Source organism: Haliaeetus albicilla, chromosome 3 (genome assembly GCF_947461875.1).
Source record: "Haliaeetus albicilla chromosome 3, bHalAlb1.1, whole genome shotgun sequence".
In the NCBI taxonomy this organism is placed as follows: Eukaryota; Metazoa; Chordata; class Aves; order Accipitriformes; family Accipitridae; genus Haliaeetus; species Haliaeetus albicilla.
Window position 1 is genome coordinate 29,908,817 of NC_091485.1, and position 24,052 is coordinate 29,932,868.

Below are 24,052 nucleotides of genomic sequence, written 5' to 3' on the forward strand. Positions count from 1 at the left end.
ACTCATAGTGAGAAGGGTCAATCACCACTGAAGGGACATTTGGAAGACGGAAGAAATTTCCACAACTAACATTAAATTCCCCAAAGCAAGACCGCGTTTAACAAAGCGGTGTTCTTTTCACTTATCTTACCGTGGGACAGAGGAACGGGCAGAGCAGCGCAAGGCAGAGGCATTTCACAGGCATCCCATCGCATCCGTAGGCTTCTGAGGTCAGACCCTGCCCATGGGCAAGCAGGTTGGGCTTTCCCTGCTGGAAGCACAGGCCAGGCACGTGCACTCAGGGGAAGACTCTGACTCACTACATTTTACTGCGTCGCTGAGTTTACAAGCACTGAGTAATGACACTTAGCGAACAATGAGGCTGTTATGTACGGCCACAAAATAAAAGAAGTTTACGCATCTACATGATAAAAAAAGTTCCAAAGAATTTAATGTAGATATTATTTATACATACACTTTATAAGTAGGAATATGGCAGACAGTTGAATTAGTACATAAAGTTTTATTTAAAGTTTCCCCCCTACAAGCAAGCTTCATTTACACAGTCTAGTACTGTACAAAATTTACATTCTTTGTGTGACTTATTCAGTTAGCACTTTCCTTGGTCATGCCTTCCTGAAAGATAGAAAGATTTACATACAGTCCTCATAAATCTTTAAATTATCTTGGTAAAAAAAAGAACCACTTAAAAGGACAACAAATATCCTTTAAAAATGGTACATTTTAGTAGAGACAGGTGACAGTCAGTGTTTAATGGCAGACCTTATCCTGATCTTAAATGTCATTCAAGGTTTCCTCATTTAGTATCTTAACAGTTTCCTTTTTATATATATTTATATTTATAGACTTTCAACAGGAAAGGAAAAAAAAAGTCATGATTGCACCAAATATATTGTACAAGGGATCCCTTGGATCTGAACAATATAAATAAATACAAAACCAACTAAGATTGCACTATATAGTAGAAATGGATTGAGATTTCAGGATATACACTCCACCTTTATGAGTTCCTTAGTGATGCTCACTGGAAAACTCCCCAACGGCACATTCAAATATTAGCATCTTCAGATAATTATTTTGTTTAAACAATTTTTTTCCAGGCGTGCAGCTACCTCATCAATTGGGTTATTGCATTTGTATGGTATCAGCCTTTACTGCATTACTCCAATTTTACAACTATGTAATTCTGCTGCAAGGAAGGGAGTTGCACTGCAATAAAACTGGACTGATGCCAGAAAGAAACAGTCCCATGGTATTTGCTCTCCATTATTTATATTGCTCTCAAGCATCAATATATAGTGTAATTTCTGTGTACATTCGCCCTCTTTCTATTTTGCAAAGCAAATAATGAATTCTTTCTCCCATCTATTGCCTCTGAGGCAGAAACCAACCTCCAGTAGTTGCCTGCTCCTTGCTTAATGCAGTAGCATTAAGTCCTATTGTGAAAGATGTGCAGGCTTGAAAATGCACGATCTGGGTCTCCTTTACCTTTTATCTGGTGCAGCTAGTTACAACTAGGCAAATTAAAGGCCAGATTCTTAGCTGACATAAAACAAAGTACATCCATTGGCTTCAATGGAGCAATGTCAGTTTATACCAGCGAAGAGGACGGTCCTGAGGGTAATGGATGCAGCATCAGTAAACCACAATGGAAGAATTATGCATATACTTTACTGATGTGTAGATGACTATGTTAACTGCAAGGTAGTGAAGAATCAGGCTCAGATTTTGTCACTGCTTTTGCAAAGCCAGGACAGAAAGACGTAAGCTTAAAACACAGCCAGCCTGATTTGTGCAAGCAACTATGAATTCATGAAGCGAGTCCTAAATGCTCCTGGTCCCATGTGGTAACATTCCGAATTCACTTTGCAATGAGTAGTTACACAAGCTATAAGGCAGTGGAAAGTCTAGCCTCGTATTACTTTAGATCAACAGTAAAAATCTTTCAGAGTACATTTTAAGATCGACCACACAGGAGTATTTTAACTACTTACCAATGTCTCTCCAAAATTGTGCACAATCATTTAAGAGTCCAAAGTAATACATTTATAGTTAAATGCAGTCTTTCTGTCTCTGGAGGCAACTAGCATGGATGCTCCTATCTAACAGGTTAGTGAAAAGTAAGTAAGGGTTCTGGTGCTTCGTTAAGCGGTCATAGAAATAACTTACTTTACGAACCCAGAATTTAAGGTGTAGGACCAAATTTCTGTTATAATAATGTAAAAACAGTCATTCCATGTGATTTCAGTGAAATGACTCTGACTTTACACAAGTGTGATTAGAAGAATTTGATCCTAATCCCTAAGCTGCTATTCCAAGAAGTGCTCTGTAAAGCATGGCTTTCATTGTAGTCTGCTTTCCGCTGCACTTACACACGGGGACTTTGAAGGCAGAGTGTTATTAGTTGCCAAACTGTGCAAAAACTGAATGATATTTCTTTACCTTTTATAATCTTCTGATGCTGTGTTGCTTGCAGAGCATGTGAAGTAGCTGTAGGTTAGGATTACAGAGGAGGAGACAATTCTGCAATGCAGTGTGAGCTTTTCACTATCTGAATTCTGAAGCATTCATGAAAACAACATCCTCATGACTTCAACACAGATCACATGCAGGTAGATACAATGCACAATACTGATCTTGTCTCTTCAGGCTGTATTTGAACAGTTAGCCTTCATTTTTTTTAAAGTTAAATTTGATGTGAGGAATATCTCTGCAGCAGGAAAAAGTTAAAATCAGTCTGAAATGGCAGTCTGTCAGTATGTAATGTTCGGTGTGTTTTAGCTACTTGCTTCATAAGACACCGGCATCTATCTGAGATGGGACAACACTTGATTTTTGTTTTCTTTCAGTTTGCTCCTAAAGCATAAATACGGAATAAGGGGTCAATTATGGTAGCTTTGTTTTAACAGGAATCCTGTTCTAATAAAATATTTACGTCACCCGTCATTATTGTCCCAAATGCAATCAGTGTTCGTGTCAGTGCTCCTTGACCATCATTTGTTGTACGGTACGCAGGCTGGCAATATGACAGTTGAACAAGCAGGTCCTGCAAGTGGCTCAGCAACATCTCCTTCTAGTTCTGTCCAAGTCCCCTTCTCAGGACTATAGCAAATAGTAGAAGATTTGTAGGCTCCCTGTAGTAGCACAAAAAGACATATTAAACATGGCTTTGGTAAAACCCAAGTCAAACATTAGCTTTAAAGATGTCTGAAAGTGACTCATGGTTTTGAGCTCTAATTTAGGAGCCCTTCAAGAGGTTTGGTTTTCATATGGGCTGAGCACCTAACCTCTGCAAATTAGGCTCCTTTACAAGTGCTTTATAAGCAGAGCTATAAGCATATCGTCCCATCAGTCTTTTTTGCCAAATTTCATCTGTTTTTTATATTACACCGTATCAGTGAATATGGTCTGATAAGAACTCATCTAAATAGAAAAGCACAAAGGTGAAAAAATACTCCACATTCTCCGTAAGTTGAAAACCAAAGCAAAACCTGCCCCTGCACCTACTTCAACCCTCATCTCCTCTCTGCCCCATCTGAGTAATATAGACTGGCTGTGAGAACTCAGAAGGAATGGAAGGGTCATTGCAGAAAGCAGGTACACACCATACTCCAGCTGTAGCCTCCGACAAGGTAAATACTGTCATCAAGGACTGCGCAGCCAGGGCCACTGCGACCCTCCAAAATAGGAGTCTGGAGGATATTCCACTGGTCACCTTTTGGATCATAGCATTCCACAAGCATTACATCAAGATGGGAGAAACCTGGATAAGGGCATTGAGAAAAGAGAATGTGCATTATGACTTACTGTTTTATTATTTGTTTTACTGTTAAATTTACTAAATTACAGCTACAATTACATTCTTACAATTACACCATCATTGTTACACTTTCTTCTAGAAAATACTGCCATATACATTCAAGCCATCTTCTGTAACGTTAACGTCTCATTATTTCAGTTCAAATAAATCTGTTGAAAGCTTTTATCATTACTTCTACAGTTTTCTACAAATCACAAGTACATATAAAACCTGAACACATCAGAAGGTAATACTCAGTAATAACCTATCGATGATGCAAGCAGATTCAAGCAATATTCCTCCTCATCTATCAGTGCTAATGCGAGTTTGAACATGTAGGAAAAGACTGTCCTGGCAGCCTTTCTCAAAAGTCAGCAGATCTGATCTATTAAAAAATCAACAGATTAAGTCTTGCTCAGAAACCAATGTCTAGTGAGCCAAGGTAGAGCTTAGACAACTCATGCTACTTGGTTCCAGAGGGACAAAGGTGCTTAGCACGACAGATGTGATGTTCAGGACCAGTTTCAATTTTAAAGCTGATTTAAGGTGTACCCTAAGCACGCAGCTGTGATGTGACAAAGTCTTTAAGGTGTCAGAAAACGTAACCAAAAAAAACGGTGGTCCCATCTTTCCGTGACAGACCAAAAAAGGCTCCATGCGACTGCTGCTTTCTAATCGCCAAAGGGCAGACGGGTGTCAGCTCAAGACTCCCAAGCTGTATCAATTAGTATCAATCAAGTGAGCTGAACACAGACATAGAACCCATGAGTCCTGGTTCCTGCTCCAATATTTAGGCAATTTTCTATCTCAAACTACCTTCTTTATCAGAGCACCGCAGTAAAATTATGGCTTTCTTAATATGCTGGGATGCTTTACTTGACACTACTCTCTTCTCCATCAAGGTATGACAGAAAACAGGAGTTAGATTTTTCTGGAAAAGCACATTTGGTGATATTGGTACTTCACAATGATGCTACTTGACAGAGTATTATTTATGTCAGGAATGAATTGCTATGATGAAATAATTTTTTGTTGCTGTAAAGTTTTCAAGGGGCCACAGAAAGGCCACCGCAGCGTGCCCAGAATCTGTCAAAAGCTCTGTAATGAACTGCGGTACGCACATGACTAGCTGTGATGTGGTAAATGCACTGCTAACACTAGTATACAGATCCAGCTTCACAAAGGAGGGCTTTGCCATGCAACCCTGCTATTCCCCCCCGGTGGAGAATTTGTAGCATTTCATCTGCACTTCAGTCCCCTCCCTCCTCCCTTTCCTTGCAGCTCCTCCTTTTGTTTCACTGTACGGAAGAAACCAGTTTTCCAAAAAGCCTTTCTATCAGACAGCCGTGGCTTTCCAGAAGCCTGGATGTTAAATACCTCTCACAACAGTGAGCAATTCATACGTAACAAAAGCACCTAGGGCAACAGTTGTAGAGGCAAAAATGCAATGTTTATTAGAAGTTCCTTCTTTCCCAGAGGATGGTAGGTGAAAAAGGGTGAAAAAAAAGCAGAAGGCAGGACAGAAGCAATTCAAGGCTATGCAAACCAAAGCATGTGCTTTAGCTATAGGAGAGCTGTGACATGTTAACCTTTACTTTTGTAGGAGAAAAAGCCAACACTGTGGAGCTCTGCAACCTCTACAAAATTTGCAGGTGCACGTGTGCAGGCAGCTTTTACCCCCTTCACCCTGTCAGGTCCAGTCCAGGAACACCCATCACAACTGGGGGTGGGAAGCAGAGGCACAACAGCCCTGCACCTGGCTGCAGGGGTTTATGCACCAGTACTATTTACCAGGAAAAATTTACATCTGAGACTTTGTCCGCTACATGCTCCACAAACACTCAGATCTTCAAAGGCAGCATGTGGCTTCAGTCTCACTGGGACTCGGGTGCCAGAGTCACTGAGGCACATGGCCTGGTGTTACCGGCAGTTAACATCACTTTCTCTTTCGCATTACAAACTTCCCTTTTGTTGTTGTGAAGCTTTTTTTTTTTAAAGCAAGAAATGAGAAAGAAGAAAAAAATGTTAATATGAACTGTCAAATATTGTCATGGGACAAAGAAGCAGGAGCTGTGCTTTTTGTATAAGTGGCTGGATTAAGCAGAATCTCTTTAGCAGTAATAGCAATGACATGTAGGTATTAAGACAAAAATACCAGATGCCTAAGCAGTAGTTATTTTAATATGAGACCTTTTCAAAAGATGAAAACAAGAGACCTCTAAAAAGAATTATAATTAACAAGCTACATTTAATTCTAAAAAGGGATCTAAAGAGCCTAGTCCTAATATTTAATGGCTGGAGGTTTTTTTTCCTCTTAATTAAATCAGAAGCTTGTTTTTGTGTGTTGCTCTGAATAAAGCTCTCTCTAACTGCACATTTTGGAAAATGATTTACAGAGGAAGATATTGCTGATACTTTCGGGTCAAAGAATAATCTGTTTGTTTCATTGAATTCTTGGTAATGACAAATTGTCCATGCCTTTGAGTAATGGAAGCTCCCATTTTTATTATCTAAAGCATTCATTACTCATATATTTAATGTACTGTTATAATTTTAAAATAATTTGCATAAAATGTTTTTAAAATTGCTGGCTCAAGTGTCCTGTTAAATTGTGTTGCCTGTTTTTTCATGTATTTAACAATGACTGTCTAACAAAAATATTCTTTATCAGGAGATGGGGGACACTGAAATGCTTTTTCGCTGTTAAAAATGTGACCTTTCAAATGGTTTCCTCCAATTGCATACAGTCGATCATTCATTACAGCCAAAGTGTGGATTGCTCGCTTTGTGTTCATGTCCTGTTTTCGGGCCCAGACATCCATCACGGGGTCATAGCAGTACAGCCAGGGGACATATTCTCCATTGTGAACACCTCCTGCAAAGTAAATGTACTTCTGTTAATTAATGTAAATAAAGACATTGTGCTGCAGCAGGAATTTAGCTCTATGTTTTTGGGTTCTGGGTTTTTATTTTTTGGTGGTCATTTTAGGTTGTTTTTTTGTTATATATTGTTGAACTATAAAAGACACTGGCCTGAAATATATATCTTGCCATTGTGAACGGCTCCTGCATGGGCTGCCAAAGGTTGCGGTAACGAAGACACGTAACGCCACTCGTTTGTCTCTAGATTGTAGCACTCCACGCTGGACAAGTAGCCAGTTTCGTTTCTTCCACCGATTACATACAAATTCTTGTCAAGGCGACAGGCATAGAAACTGGCTCTCCTGGAGGACAGGGCAGAACAAAACAAAACAAGCCAACAACAAACCAATTAGCCACGTCAACCCTTTTTTTTCCTCTCCAGCTGACGCCCCGAACTAAGATAGCTGCTCCTTCAAATGCTACTTCAGAGAGAAGAGCTTCACAGGCCTACAGCTATCCTAGAGACTGTGGCTGCTTGGCTAATCAAATACATGCTCCACATCAAAGAAATACTTCATTTTTGGTGTCAAAACAATTAAGCACACATAAACCTGGCAGAAAATACCCCTTTTCAAAGCTGTTTGTTGCTTTTTCACACCCGTGAAAGATAAAAAGGTGCTCATTAATGTTTGGGGCATTACCTTGTAAGGGATATAACAACTCAGTAAGACAAAGTGAAAAATGAGGTAGGTAATGTAACAATAATGAATTATCTTGACATTCACTTTCTTTATGGTCCTTCAAGGGTCATTGTTCCCAATTTACTAAGAGAACCACATCATCAAAATTTTTGTTCAATTATCCTTTTTTTTTTCTTCTTTCTGCAGTACTGCAAATAGAACAACTTTCCTTACACTAGGTACAATATTACATTTCCACCCTTTAACTCAGAAGAGGTCTGTCTCCAACAAACTGAGAAAAGTTTTAGCCACCTGTCCGCTTTCACATGCAACTCAGGTAAGCAAGAAAAGAATTAATTTTTCTGGCCAGTACTGCTAGGTATATATTAGTTCATCTTTCTTGTGCCTCCAAAATTAACGGTGAGTGCCTGTTGCTGAAGTAAAAATAGAGCAGTAGACAGGTTTGAGAGACCCAGTTTGGTGTAATCCACTTTCAGGGAAAGCTCCCTGGCTTATTCAGCAGCGGGAAGGTTTGCTAGGGCAGAGGCCTTTAATTTTAAGCTGCAATGATATGAGAAAGAAAATTGCAAAAGAGCACAGCTAGGCTAGGATGAAGACCTTTACAAAATATTGAATGACAAGAATTGTCAGTGCCAAAGCTAAAATTTTCTCCTGGGTGAAACTGGAGTGGCGTGGGAGCCCACAGACAAGCAGGCAGGTCAGGCACGGCAAGGTCCAGCCCTGACAGCTCCTGCAAAGCAGGCACGCTGGAGTGTGTCTGCAGCTCACCAAACCCTGCTCCGCGGCTGACACAATCCGCTCCGGTTCCTGCCCAGGCACCCGAATTTGAATCTGGGAGTGGCTGTATATTGCACTCCTGAATCGCACGGTGAATCTTGGGGGCTTGATGGTCACCCGCGCCATCAAGGGCTCGATCCTGCAGACAGCTGCAAAGCATTCGGGATGAGTGGTGGTCCACATACAGAGCACACCACCTTGCAATGAACAGCTCTGGTATGTCCCAACTCCTCCCCGAGTTTCCCTGTAGTCATGCCACGACCAGGTGAGTTAGCAAAGCCTGGTGTGCCATGTCTCTAACCTGCCGTCTGGCCAGGCATGTGTTCCGGAGCATTTCCTTCAGTGAAGGCAGGAATAAGATCTCTCTCCTTTACACAGCTGTCTATTTTCACAAAATCTGTAGTATGCTTTAACATTTTGGAGAAATTTCCCTCTTTGTTAAATGTGGCTGAGACTGGCTGGTGGTTTACAAGTTGGAGGAGAGGTCAGGCAGACACGAAGATACAGCCATGGAAACAGCAAGTCTGGCTGGGCATTCAGGGAGCAGATCTGACGCGGTGCTGCCTGTTTCTGGCCTCAGTTTTTGGATTTGGTGCACACCTGACAGGCCTCCTCACCAGCCAGGGTCACTGAGCACCTCCCGTCTACCTCTTTGCTTTCACCTTGCCTGCACATGGGCAACTTGGACAGCACGGGCCCGCACCCCTTGTTGAGTGGGAGTGGGACCACCACCACAGGGATAAGGCTACTGAAAAAAAAGATGTGAACAGGAGGACAGGAATACTGCTAAATGCCTCCAGCTCAGCTGATGAATTAAATAAGACCATTTAATTTATCTGTCAATGGGCAGATAGAAGCTGATGGCATATATTGCTCTGCATGGTCGGGCAGCAAATTGTGCATCTATGTTTTTACCCTGATTTTCTATGGAAACAAAGCTTATTTGATTACCCTGTACGTGTACCCATGTCTGCTTGAGTGTTGTCTCCTCAACAAAAACCTGCTGGCTGATTTCACTCTAATTTGACAGAGAGGGTATAGGCGTTACAGGCAATCAAGTGCCTATACGCTTCCTGAGAATATGTGACAGGCCAGAGGCAAGACAGCCGGTAGCAGCCCCAACAATAGGAAAAGCTGCAGAGGTCACATCATATTAGACATCAGAGAGCCTGCATGGGCAGGCACTCCTTCTCCAACCCTCCTGTGTCTGGCAGCCGCAAGGCACAAGCCCACAGGGTGCCTGTCGTCAATGCCTGGGGTGCTCACGCATCCGCTCGTCTGTCCTCTCACACCTCCTCTGACAAACCTGTTAACGAACTGCTCTCAACGTGGTTTTTTTAGTTCAGGTTTAATACACAGAGGTAGGTACAACTGGCAGGCATTCTCTTAACTAGGATTTCACTGACATTATCCTGCATGTGTACTCCTGGTTTCATCCACACAGTGTCACTATAAGGAGCAAAAATAAAAGCGTCAGCATGCTTCACTCTTCTGCTTGGACGTGAATATTCACTCAGTAGCTCCTGTCACAAACATTTTAAGCTTTCTGGTTTTTTACTTTTCAATGATACAGTGTGTAAGGGGCATGCTGTTAAGTGACGGCTTTTTAAACTGCTGTAAAATATGATTCAGATTAAAATATAATACAGCAATCTTTGCACAACTTTTCCTGCAAAACCAGGAAGACGCTATCCATTCTAATCAGATAACTGGAATGCACCTCAGGATCTGTATATGGGCAATAAGACAATTATTTTGTTGTTTTCTTCAGGACTTGCAAGTACTCGACAGTCACTGGTCTCTGAAATGCTTTTCCTTCACATCCCTTCACTCAATAATCAACCCAACTAACTTCTTCTCATAAGTAAGTACACACACATAAAAGGGAAGAATTTCTTTCCAGTTTCCATAGATGATGAATTTATGCCCTGAAACAAGAAATGCAACAACCAGCCTGAGGTTTAAAACCACTAATGCTCTTACTGATCATTGCAATATCTGGACCCGATTTCAGAGTCACTTTTAGACTGTATGGTTTGCCTTTTAAAAACTACAGTCATCTTAACAAGGGTTAACAGCACTATTATTAAAGTCAAAGGCTAAAATAAAATGTGAAATTGTTTTATCTCTTTTTCTGCGTCTTCTTTTATCAGTTCGCTCAGCCTCAGTGAGGACGCTGACCTTCACACTTCCACTTGTGCTTCTTCAGGCCTTGGTACAATGCCATGGCTTTTGCTGGTCTTTAAACAAAAACTTTTTACTTGGAATGTAAGAAAAAAGATGTTTTAAATGTTACTGTCCCACACACCTTGTCCAGCTCTGGGCTGAGCTGGCAAGATGCAACAGTACTGACTGAGGTGTCCAGCTGAGGCTCATGCCACAAGTTCAGATATGTCTGCTACAAAGACCACTCCTTTAGCAGGCCTGTTAGTCTAACTGAACCGCTCTCCAAAAAGCATCCCGTTGTTATTGCATTGTCAGGCAGATGTGTATTTCAAAGGCTTATGAGTCATTTGCTGCTTCTCTAAACAAGACATGCCTGAAAATAGTACATACTTTTCAATAGCATGTATTTTTGAGATGTTCAAAATGAAAAGAAACCAAACTTGGCTTTAAAGAAAATAAACTGACGGCTCTGAATCCATAACGGGATTAGGCTTTTCTTTATAGCTCATACAGTAAAATCAATCAGATATAGATTTTAGCATATGAGATAAAAGTTTACTCATCAAATATTTCAGATAGATTTTCAACTTGAGAACATACTGCCTGTGAATGAGACCCACATTTACCTGGCAGTCATTCCAACGGAGCTATTATAGTCTATCCAGCCAATTATTCTCAGACTAAAATTCCTAAGTAGGTTTTGACTTGATGGACCATAATGACTCAGAAAAACCCATTAAACAGTCTGTCTTGTCAATGGTGCCTGCATTATGCCAGCAGAGACAGGGCGTGACCCTGTACTCCTAGGGGGGAAAAAATAGCCTGTTGACTTTAATGGGAACTTTATCTGAGTAAAGAAGCTGGGAAAGGAAACTGCATAAAAGGTCTCTCTTGTTTGTATGATCTTCTAAAAACTGGGCCAGACCCTACCTCTAAAGGCTGCAACAACTCTGAGGAAGTCATTAGGGATGAGCAAATAAACCATTAAAAACATTTTAGAAAGTGATTTGAAAATCCCTGTTTTCCAACAATAGCCCCAATGCTTAGGAGCCTTTAAAGAAAAATAATGGGCAAGCCTATGAGTTATGTCTCCTGAATGGAAGAGGTGACAATTAATGTTGTCATAGTAAAGCCCCTTGCAGAAGGAACTATGTGTGAGTGGACCATTACATTTAAATAACACTGTAAGGAGCTGAGATGCTAATACATTACAGTTTATTACCGGGCAGCTGCTAAACAATCACAATGCGCAGCAGAGTTTCTGACTCTTGGCTGAAGGCGGCAGCTTCCACCAGAGCACAAGGTAAGTCATATTCTGCACCTGTGATTATAAACTGAATTTCTAGTGAAACGCAACTGACCACTGTGGAGGTGGAAAAACTCCTACTGTCTGCTTTCTCTGACCCTCAACTACCTACTTCTGCCTTCTGAGTTTTGTCAGCCAAATAAACGCAACCGTTCAGCCAGCCGCACATGCCCCTCAGGAGTTTTGCTTGCAGATACGCAGAGGGACTAATTAGGACACAGATTAGGCTCCACAGAAGAGCGTCAGGTTCCGTACAAACACCAGTCAGCCTCCCGGTTCACTGAGGATGACCTGCATGGCGGTGCGCAACCTCATGCACACCTCTTGTCTACTCCACGCCAACACCTGAGCTGGCGGTGACTCCGTCCGGGGAGCTGAACCAGAGGGGAAGGCGTCCCTCTGTTTTAAGGTAAATAACCCAGCTGTGAGTTTATCCCACAGGGCTGGCAGGACTGAGGGAGAAGGCTGGGGGCTGCCAAAGCAGGGCTACCTCTTTAGCTAAAGCCTGCTGTTGGACTAGCTCTATTAACAACTACGAAAAAGGAATTTTAGTAAAGGAGTTTTAAAGTAAAGGACGATGTTATTAATAAACCCAGAGACTACAATGAACCGTGATGCTCTTTTTTGTCTCTATTTATACGGCTAGATTTATCAGCACACTCAGCTCCAACAGGGAACCTACTCAGATCTGTTCCACTTGTGCTTTTTCATGTACTGGTACAATGCAGTGTTTTTTGGTGACAAGCATCGCACATGGGTCTGCATATGGACTTAGGTCAATCAAACTGAATCCTGAACAAAGGCCCTTCAAAAACTCTACAGACTGACATTTTATCTCTGGAAATTGGAAAAGACAGCCATATTTCCATGCATCTCGTAATACACACTTGGAATTGCAAGGTTGCACCGAGGTCAATATGTATTATTTATGACTGCCAGACACCTGAACACTGTGGAGAGCCAACAGAAAAAGAGCTATAATACTGACGACCCATGAAATAAGGAAAGTATCTTAGGAAGACACTGTGAGATCTCTCGCACATTGGATCCATGAGAAGATGGGTATTGAAATGAAGGATGGACATTGAATGCTTTTTCATAAAACATTGTAACTTTGGATCTTCTGCCTTTGAGATTCTTCTTAGGAAACATGCATCATTCAGTTCAGGTTTGGGGGACTTTTTTTCGTGCCAGGGTAGGACTTGTGATCTAGAGTTAAGTTTATGCTGTCTTTATGGGTCACTGCTCAAGTCAACATGCACCTCTGCTCTTTGGTACACGTAAGATCAAAACATGTGCTACTCTAATATGCATTAGCTGACAGAAACTTCACTCAAAGACCACCTAGGATTAAGAGTCCTCTGACAAGGGAAGACATGTTCAGGAGAGCTTTTCATGCCTGGCATGGTGAAACAGGATGGAGTCAACATGTGAAGGTTTCAGTTCCCTATAAGATATCTGACTATAATTACTGCTTGTTTACTGCAAACTCATCATGACACTTCAGTCAGGGAACATGACAGGACACTATGGAGACTTCAGAAAAATCCTTCAGACCTTACTCAGGCAACCAGTAATTGCACAAAGTCCATGGTTATTTTGCATGAGTTAGCACTGCAGGATTTGGCATGTGGAGTTTTGAATTTGGAAAGTTTAAAAAAATTAGGAGACAAATGGGACGTAACTGCATGCTGCAGTTTTATCTCAGTATTTTCAACGGTTCTGTAGGCCTCCTTACTCCCAGAACTAAGCCAAACTTCAGCTGCTCCTAGGATGATAAAACATATATTGAAAAACATGTAGCAGGTTTTTACCTCTCTTGCATGGGTGGAAGTTGTATCCAGCTGTTAAACCTGGGATCGTATCGGCTAACAAAGTTTGTACTGTGTTTCCCTGTAAAGATAGATTATTTTGACACTCAGCTGTTTGTTTCATGTATTTAACATCATGATTGTAATATATGTTACATATATTTCACAAGTTGACAGCTTTTATGAAGGGTTCCCCCTTTTACAACAATGTATGATTACGCTATGTGTACAGTAATAATTCAACAAATGGGGCACTGCAAGGTTTGAATTAGCAATTGCTAGCAGTAAAAGCAGATAGAGATTATTCTTGCTCTCTGTAATAAGAGCTTGAAAATGTGTATTTAAATTTACTTATAGATGCTGTGGTACTTTCACAGCCACAATAAATCACAGCACTAAAGAAAATTACTGCCCAAAAGAGGGCATCCCTATGGTATTTTTATGACTAGAGTATTTTGTGTCAGGTAAAAAAATCAGAGAGAGAACATGTGCTTTTCTTTCTCCTCACATCATCTCTATGTGGAACATGGTAAAAAAACCTTGTGCAAATAACCAGGAGCTGCATAAGCCATCAGCATGGGGTATGCAGTGTTTGCACTAGATGGTTTATTCTACCATGCACTTTCAGTGTAAGTTAGAAGGAATTACACATGTGCATCGAAGGGGGAATACACTCTTAGACTTTTATTTCAAGTGTGTTAGCTAAAATATGAAACATGAGCAACAGACACCAGCTAACTAGCTTATCCCTGCTGTCAAGCCCAAGAACTGTATTCATGTCTTCACGATATTAAGATTTCACCTTATTTTACATGCAGATTGACATCAAAGCAAGAAAACTGAAGCAAGAGAGTGTATGGCAATTTCCTGTAACACCTGAGACTTCAACAGATGAGGATCTCGGAAACAGAAACCTTTGTTTACGTATGTGTGACTACAAAATTGAATTAGAGGCTTCACAGGCCAGCAGAATAACCCAACTGCGTATGTCACAGTTCTATAAATGGTCGCTGGGTATTCTACAAGGTGAATATTTTTGCATCGGACAAGCCTCTGTAGGATTGGCTTGCTTTGCTTGTTTCATTCCACACTTACTTCAGCATGTGTAAATAGACCATCAAGATTGTAGAGAAGAATAACGATACAGCTAGAATTTATATTCGTAATAATTTAAGATCATGTTCTACAAGAAAACAGAGAAAGAAACCATGCTGACCACTCCGTCTGGAAGCAAATTCATTCCCTCGCTATGTCATAAGCATGTTCTGTATGAGGAGGGTAAAGCAGAAGACTGATGAATAATGCAGCATTTCCCTTCAAATCCAGTGTGGTGCCTAATGAGGACCAAAGCCCTTTATGCTGAGCACCGCTCAAACACATCTCAAGACACAGGGTGAGATCCCCATTACACTAGGGGCAACTGGTCATTTTGCCACTGTGTTTAGCGAAGTGAGGCTTTGCTCTTGGTCCCTCTCTGAATTCCTTTAAGTCTACAGACAATTTAGAAAAAGAGGCATTGAGAGCTATAGATTCAATAAACAGTAAAACAATAACAGCAGGCATCTAACTGGCTCTAGGTCTCACTATTTAGGACACTTATTAATCTATTTCTATTTCAAAAAGCAGGATTTCAAAACAATGTAAGTATTGATCATAAGCTTGGACTTCTAGTAGGGGGTTTTAATGCTGCTGTATTCACTACATCTTTCAGAGCTACTGGGGACTTCAGTGGTCACTGGTTATATAGCAGCTTTTAAATTGTTGTCATACAAACCTATGATCTGGGGACCTTGGCCTCCTAACATGACAGGTGTCATACACATATTCCCTACAAATACCATGTATGTACAAGATCGTATAGTGCAGGGTAGAAAGAGAAGGGTTTAGTGAGCCTAGAGTGGCAATACAGGATACAAATCTGGTCACTTCAGAGGAAAGGAGATGAAATCAAACTAGAACAGGCACAAAGAAGAGCTACTACGGTGACAGGACGAACAGAAAGTTTACCTTATGGCAGGAGACAAGAAACTTGGCTTGTGCACCTAGGAAAACAAAAGCTGAAAGGGGATAGGAGTGCTGTTTGTAATACATCAGAGGAACAAATCTCCAGGAGGGGAAAAACCATTAAGATAAAGGCCAACTTTGGCATGAGAACAAGGCGATTTAGACGGTCAAAGAATACATTTTACTGGAAATTACAATAAGGCTCCCAGTCATTTAGAGCAATTGGATTCTGTAAGTACTTTCCAACAGTAGTGGGGGCTAAAAATCCAACTGCTTTTCAAATGTAGCTTAGAAAATTTACAAAATGGGACTATATGATGCCTGTGATGGCGGGAAAAGGACTTGATGACCTACTTAAGCTGCCTGGTGTAACTGGTTTGACTCCAGTTTAATTTTGGACTTCAGTTTGAATCTATTATTTTGCCTTGCTCATCGGTCAGGAGGTTACACATGTTAGGAAGCACCTGTCAGAACATAGAGACTGTGACAAGTGATCAGAAATCAGGATTAGCAAATCAAGACAGTGGAAAAAAGGAGGCAGATGCTGCTCTCTGCCTTCTACAAGAAAGTCTCTGCAGCCATGCCAAAAGGTGAAGGGCTCTGAAAGCCATGAAGGTCGGTCTTAAATCCATGCCTGTGTTCTGCAACCTGCTCTCATCAGCGTTTACTTGTGCGGGGATCCCTTGCGACTGGAAAGGCATAGCCATAGGAGGATGTGAAAAAGTGAGAAAAAATGTCTCCCATGCTCTCTAGGTTGTCAGGAAATCACAGGAGCAGCATGGAGTGGGCATGGGCACTCCTTGGGTCCACCCAGCTTGTCAACAATCTGTCAGTCTGATGGCTAAAGAAATATATGGTGCTCCTTCCATTGTCCCCATCTCAAGGATAATTCTTTCCACTGGAAAAACACCTGGCACAGTCTCATTCAAATCAAAAGCCTTGTAATGGTCTGGCAAGACAGTTCCAGCCAGGTCCATCTGAGGGCCCTTCCGTGCTATGAGGATAGCAGACAAGGGCCTTTACATAAATTCAAGCGGGTACATGTGAGCAGTTCCCATGTAGCTGCACATTTAGAGCAAAGCAGTTCCAAGAAAGAACTAGCCCAGCAACAGCACAGGATGTAGGTTATGGTTTCAGGTCCACTTTTTGTGACGAGACCCATTTCTCTCAGGGTAAATTTGTAAAGAGATCAGTATTAGCAATGCTCCTACCTCTTTTATTCCTATCTTCTCTACAGAAAAATCACAGCATTGGTATTCACAGAACAAGGAAGCTGTTAGATGTCTTTAGTGATCTTACACCTAAGGTACTATCCATCTCACTAACAGCTGTGCTTGACTCCTACCTCAGATGCAGGGTATGTACGCCTTCTAGCATCTCTCCATCACCTTGCGACTCAGTTTCCACATCTTTAAATTGTGGGTAATTACACTTCTTTTCTTTTATCCTTCATGTGACATGGCCATTTAATTATAAACTGTCTGGAACAAGGTCTGCCTCTTATTATCCATATGCCTACCACCAAGCACAACAGGGGCCCTCAGTTGTTGGATGTGGCTGATGGTCCTAATAATAATTGTCTCCCGTAGTAATAATAATAATAATAATAATAATAATAATACTCTCCTGTTTAATATAAAGGAGATTCAACATTAGGACTAAAGGGGTCTTCTCTAAGACATTTAGTGTTATTTTTAACTACACCGGAAATATGCTTATAGGGTGGACTGGATTGTTTGTCTCAGGTTTTAGGAAGTGAACAGATGTAACAATTTTCTATAATTTGGTTTAGTGCAGATGCTGAAATGGGGCATTCACAATAAAATATATGCAGTATATGTAATTTCAGCTGGATCCTCTGGTGTTTTAAAGTAAAAATGTGTACCTGCAAGCTGTTTTATGGTTTCTCAGTCATAATTATCTCTGTTACACAGACTGCTACAACTACAACTCTTTCTTCGTGTGCAAGCTTTTTAACAATGTCTTGACAATTTAGTGAATTTTGCAAGGCATGGTATTCTCCTTTTGCTTTGCTCAGAAGCCTGTTAAATTGTTTAATTTCTCTTTGCGGTAAATTTATGAAGTAATCAAATCAAAGAAGGTAGCAGCAGATAATCTATATGAGAAGCTCTTGCACAAGACTAAAAAAAGGACCAGTTTAAGAACCTCAGAGTCTAGATAATTAACACATTAACAACTTTAGCTGCGAGTATCTTGTTTGACAATAGAAAAGAAGCATTCATCTACTGCAATTGCATTATTATATTATGACTGGAAGGAGACTGGAAATGAAGGTTAAAATTCTTAACAGCTGCTGCCTGGTGCATGCACTTGAAAGAGTCTGTTCTGCTGCCTGTGGCATTTCTCAAGGGATGGGAGCTGATGAATGACGGAAATGCTAATGCTAAAGTACCAGATATTTATTACATCAATATCTAAAAGTAGCCTTTACTAGATTCAACAATTAGGCTGAGGGTCCTCAAAAGCCCTTGCTAATGACTACATCAGCTGACCTGGCAGACAGACAGAGGAAGGCAGATGCTGCCTGTGCCTTTTGATATTCTATACATACCATTAGGGTTCCATTGGTCTTCTCCTCCCAGCACGAACAAGAAGTTTTCCACTTCCACGACACAGTGATGGGCACTGTTATATGGCATAACTGCAAGAAAAGCAAGAATTCTTTGTCAGCTCAGGGCACTGATTCCATCAAATATTTCCAAAGGTACAAAACACAACACTGAGATTACATCTGTATGAAATAATAGGGGAATGCATCACCCCAAGAATGTATGTCCACTGACTTAGCAGCAGACAAAGCCACTTATTAGTAACCTTACACTATTCAATCTTGCAAATAACGAAGGAAAAAAAGCTAGAATTATGGTCCCTCAGTGCCCCCCCCCCACCTGCCCAAGTGCCATATATGCTGCTCTAAAAACAACTTGTAAAAGGGGGTGAAGTTGCCTGATATTTCCCTGAAAATAAGCAGATGCTAGGAATCCTAGTATGCTAGGAAACATTAAAAAAACCTCAGCCCAGCTTTGTTCTGCTGGTAATGTTTCCACAAGAAGAGTCAGTATGTTCAGTAGCTTTCTATTACACAGCAATGAACAAGCTGCATTTCCATACAGTTTTAAGTTTTTAAATTAAGGTCCTGCTGATTTAATGCCTTTTCCAAATGTATACGCTTAATTTCCTGTACAATGTCATTAGCAGCAGAATCACACATTTTCTATTCATCTAATCAGGAAGCCCTTTGTTAACAAAGATCAAAACTGTGGCATTAGGTTTGCAATATCCCCTTTTTTTGGAGGTATCGCGATTACTGTGGACCAACTACAGTCGCAATAATCTATTTTTTTAAATTTACATTTTCCACTTCAAATTCTAAGACATAAAAATAAGGATTTATATATACACAATATGCACATATTATTGCAGTGTGCCATACAGCACTATTGTGATATTATAAGGTAAATGTAAACTTACATAGCATTAGTTATCATACCACATAGAGTAGTTTTGGCCCAGTGACACCAGTAGGAAAAATGATGTCCTTGTTCAGCTCATCATATGGGCACCTTAAATCTAGGTGAGGACAAATGGGGAGGTGATGTGCATGTACAGGCAGGGAACTTATTGCTTGACACGGATCAACAGAGCACTTAGGAAACCAGTGCAGTGGGAAATCAATATGACTCAGGGCCAGCTCTTACTTTGTGCTCTTTTGCCAATGCCAAAAAAAAAAAAAAAAAATAGAGGCAGCCTATCTCACACTTGGATTATTTTGGGTGATATATCTCTCATTTCATTTGTTTTATTATCTTTTATTTTTCTCCAAATGCAGTTGTGCAGTATAGCATATGCAAATAATAATAAGAAATACGCACAGCTTTGTTATTTAGGACACATTTTCTTAAAGATCAAGTGGGCTCATTTAAGCTTCTTACTGAAGTTTTTGCCAAGGCAATGATGAATAAGTAAGGTATGTTTTTAGTTTCTAGTAAAGGTCGAATATCATTTTCATAGTCTGTGCTCTTACAAGTCATGTAAGTGAAGCAGTTCTTAAATTGGGCAGACAGGTACAGTGAAAGTTCATTAATTAAGGTTTTTTGTTACTAGTACACTTTATATAACTGGGAGGTAATCCTATACCAGGTGCTGCATAAGATTTTATACTGACTAGAGATTCCTAGAGTGGGATGAAAGAATGAAAAAGATTTTTGTTATCTTCTTAGCCCCCATATCATATTTATCTCATTCTTTAATCTCAGACATTTTCCTATTTTAAAATTTTGTCTCTCAAAACCGCAGCACTTTCCTTGATTTTGTGGATGCTTGTACTACATAATGAATTTGAGTCTCCCCCAGGAAATTTGCTGTCTTCCTTAGATGCTTTTTAGGACCCCTCCTCTCAATAAGAGATACCCAGGATCAGTCTGCAGGGGCTTCAATTCTTACCTAATCCAATGCTCTATTATGGTTTCCAATTAGGTCCAAGCTAGTGGTTGTACCCTGAACCAGGTTCTTCCATTGGTTGATCTGGAGAGATCTAGCATTTAGTGAAAGAACTGTCTGCAGGCAGCACACATGCATATTTTTCACATGTTGTGTTTTCATTTTTGCAAACACTTTTGTCTATTTATCCTCCATATTGACATAAACAGGGCCAGTAGAGGAAGAAATTATATTTTAAGCTTTTCTGCTGTTCCCATGCATATAAACTACGCAATAAGACTCCCACACTTACGACGATAATTAAACCTTGAAAACTAAGGGCTTAATCCTGGCTCCTACTTAACTTGATGGCAACATTCCCACTGATAGGGGATTGGGCCCAAATGACCCGAACTACCATCCGTAACTCACGGCAAAGCTAAAAGGAAGCTTGTCTTAGAAAGGAGGGTAGTATTTGGGCTTCAGAAGGAAAGGTGACTGCAATAAAACACTGCAGACCTTTACTATGACCTTTGTTTCTCACAGAGCTTTGGGGAAAACTCTGTGCTTGGTCTCATCAATCTGCCCACAGGGCTGGAGGAGTCTGGACAAAACAGGGAGGATGGAGCAACACTGTGGACATCTAAGAAGGAAGGAGTTTGGGCACTGAAATCGTAGAATTGCCAACAGCACAGTCTTTCACCCTGACTCTTTTCAGGATCCCTCAGAATCATCAGTTATACACAGAAATCAAAACTATTGGCATGATCAATTTTTTTTACCGCTATAAAATGCCCCTTGAAAGCACCAGAAAACCTGTGCTGTAAACTATAATTCCTTACGAACGCACACCCATATAGGACCTAACTTTTCATAGATACAGTCAAAATTACATGGCAATGAGCATGCTAAATGCAGCTTCTAGTAGGAACAATCTTTTCAAATTCACTGGGCTTGCCAGGGTGTAACAGGAAAATTTGGCCCATCACTCGGTCTGGCCAGGCTGCTGCTTTCATTAATTTTATATGAGCCTTTGTCTGCTGTTTTGCTTTAATAATGTGAAAATTTCATCTTCTCATTTTTTTATTTCAACTCAGTGGAACACCTGCCTGCCCCACAAAAAGGGTATTTGAAGAGAAGTTTGTACGCCACGCTCAAACACAGCCCGGTGTGAGTTTTTAGCGTGTCAGTCAGTGAGTTAGAGGGAAAGGGTAAGGAGAAGCTAATCAGGATGAAATGAGATTAAAGGCTGTCTAATTTTACAGCAACTGTGATCCATCAGCCACTGTGAAAGTGACAGTGGAAATGAATGATGGAGACAGACAGGTGGGGCTGTACATTTCACTGATTTATCCTCAAATGCACTGGGCCTTATTTTATTGAGTGAACATGACCGCATTTATCATGACTGTCATCTAAACCCACTTCCCTCCATTTAAAAAGGTCACTTTACTAGGAGGGAGTAGGATAGAGGCACTTTCAAAACAGATTTAAAATTTAATAACACATGTTTATAAAACCCTGTGCAAGAATTCTCAACTTTATTAAAGACCAATTTACAAGGAAGGAGAAAAGACTATTAAAAAGAGGAGAAGATGAAAAAAAGCCATGGTCATCTGAGAAACATGTTTAGCTACCAAGGTGATAGGTGCCAGAGAATTACGTGAGACAGACAGATATGAACAGATTAGTCAGGAAGCTGGCAGAAACTGCCTCATCTAAGCCACTGCCCCTCACACACACTTCCCAAAGCTCGGGAGGCCCATGGTTAACAAACTTGTGCTTTCCTGGACCAAGAGCACAAATGAGTCCAAGCAGCCCTACGGAAGACAACACCCCCACCAGCCCCTTCCCATGCAATTTACGTACGACTGGTAGCAGACCCTCAGTAAGGTGGAAGGCAATTTCTCAGGTAGATATGTAACACGCAGAGCTTTCTAGGTTAAAACCAAATGGGTGATTTATACTTGAGAATGATCTGGAAGGCAGTGGAGTCCAAGACGGCAGTGGTGTTTGCTAAGAAATACTTCACTACACAAACATCAGTGATGCTGTACAGGAAGTGACAATCATGGACGTTCTTCAGATGCAGATGCAGGTTGAAGACACAGCAGTACTCTGCACATCAGGATAGCTGTCCCAGGCAAAAACTCCTCAAATATGCCAAACCTTAGTTAATGAAAGGCACCAGATAGTGTTCTGGGACCTACTTTCAAAAACAGAGTCTACAGTTTATAGCCAAATGCTCATGAAACCAAACACTCTCAGCCATAATGCCTATGAGGTCCGCCAGATGCAATGATGCTCCAAAGGCACCTCCAACTTCTGCATGGGGGTGACAGTCACACCTCACTCACCTAACAAACAATCATGTATGCTGTTCGTCTTACCCAGTTTTGCTTAGTTTCTGCCAACGATTGCACATTTAGGAAACAGCATCTGGTTGTTCTCCATACATTAATTAAGGGGTCATCAGTTCCTCCTTCTCCTTTCACCTTCCCCTGTCTATCGTCACTTCAACACTAACTAGCAGGGAAGAAGGGGGAACAGGAATGGCATTTCTCGACAGGAGGAGGGATGAGCTCTGGTCCCAGGAGATCTGAAAGCTGTGATACAGCCCACAGCCATTCCCCTGCTCTGCTAAAAACTCCTTTCAGAAACTCCACTTGATTCTTCTACTCAAGAAGAGGGTTTTTTTTTGTTTTGTTTTGTTTTGTTTTTAAATCCGTAGATTTTTCACTGCCCTGATCCATTCAGCTGCTTGGGATGCAGGAGGTACCATGAGGAAATCTTTTCCTCAGCTACTGCACAGCTTTAGCATAGCCCCTTCAAGACTCAGTACACACCAAGAAGTCACGCTTATCATCTCTAATGACCTGTGCAGATGACGCAAGAGAAGAGTGTGTGTTTCCAGAACTGGAATGTCATTACCAGAGGACATATGGAGTCAATAATGACCTTCCACAATATTAACGGCTTAACCTGTTGGCTACATAATATTCAACTACTGCTACTTGAAAACTGGTTATTTCCATGGCTCTCCAAAGGGCAGGGTAACATGAGAAGATGTCTCTTTCCAGTACAGAAGGCACCTACAAACTTGTTTTAGGAGACTGTGATTTGCTCATGGCAGAGACACAATATTCATTTCATTCCCAACCCTCTCCGCAAAATGCTGGCCAGACCACAGCCGGTCCAATTATTTATTGAGAAAAGAGTATCAGATACTGTTCACCTTTCTTTGGTTCATACATCATTTGCAGGAAGACTATGCATTTATTACTGAATGTTACTTGTTCTTTCTCACCAAGGAGGTTATATAAATAAACGTTAGGATTCCTCTGTGAATTGTTCACTTCAATTGTTTGCTATTTAATAACTGTGGGGAAAGACTGACCACAGTAAGTATGAAATTCTAGGCTTGGTGAACACGGTGGGAGTTTTGCTTTAAAGGCATCGGGTTTTCACCCACTGGTATTTTCTGCTCAAAAGATAATGAAACAAAGTTAAAAGAGGAGAATAATCAACAGTTGATGGCATGTTAACATGCCTATGGTCAAATTGCATCCTCTCACCTCAAATTCAAGCAAATACGTGTGAAGTATTTTTTTTCTAGTAACACACAAATGCCAATCTTGAGTCTGAGCTCAACTCAGTGGGGGAAGCCTGGGACAATCCAACAGCAGTCATCATAAGCAGAAAATCCTAAGATGAAGCACTGTGCCTCAAAGTCACCTTTGAGAACAAATAACTGGTATAGCTCTGGTCCAGCTGCACCACAGAGAACTCCATCAGCTCAGCTAGAAACTTCACAACCTCTTCATCTCTGTGCCAGTTTTGTGGCAACTCCATTCAAGCCATCACAGGTAGTATGGGCACAGGGCAGCGGAGTTCATTTAGGACACAGTGCCTACTTCAAGTGAGGCTGCAGGTGAGCAAAGGTAAAATGCCACCCAAACCTACCCTCAATCAGAGATAACATAAGTACTAAGAAAGAGTTATCTGAGCAAATGAAAGTCCTTGGAATCATTCGCAACATAGAATGGTATTTCATATAATTAAGATATTTCATATTAATTAAGATAATTTACATTATGAAGATATTTCTTATTAATGAAAATACCAACTTTTTCATTCAAATGTCAGGAGTTATTCTTTTGAAAAAGCCAGGCTTTTTCAGTGGGGT

At 40.8% G+C, this 24,052-nt stretch overlaps 1 protein-coding gene across 2 annotated transcripts in view; it reads right to left on the reverse strand.

Moving 5' to 3' along the window:
• Window positions 1-422: 422 nt before the first annotated feature.
• The window catches only part of KLHL14 (kelch like family member 14), a 66,875-nt gene continuing 43,245 nt past the window's right edge, over window positions 423-24,052 (reverse strand). For both annotated transcript variants that reach the window (XM_069779245.1, XM_069779244.1), the window contains exons 4-9: window positions 17,999-18,088; window positions 13,426-13,504; window positions 6,833-7,023; window positions 6,516-6,674; window positions 3,606-3,763; window positions 423-3,134 (exon numbers count right to left, since the gene is read on the reverse strand). In XM_069779245.1, the coding sequence (XP_069635346.1) occupies window positions 2,994-3,134; window positions 3,606-3,763; window positions 6,516-6,674; window positions 6,833-7,023; window positions 13,426-13,504; window positions 17,999-18,088 (818 nt within the window). In that variant the 3' untranslated portion in view covers window positions 423-2,993. The remainder of the gene's footprint in view (window positions 3,135-3,605; window positions 3,764-6,515; window positions 6,675-6,832; window positions 7,024-13,425; window positions 13,505-17,998; window positions 18,089-24,052) is intronic.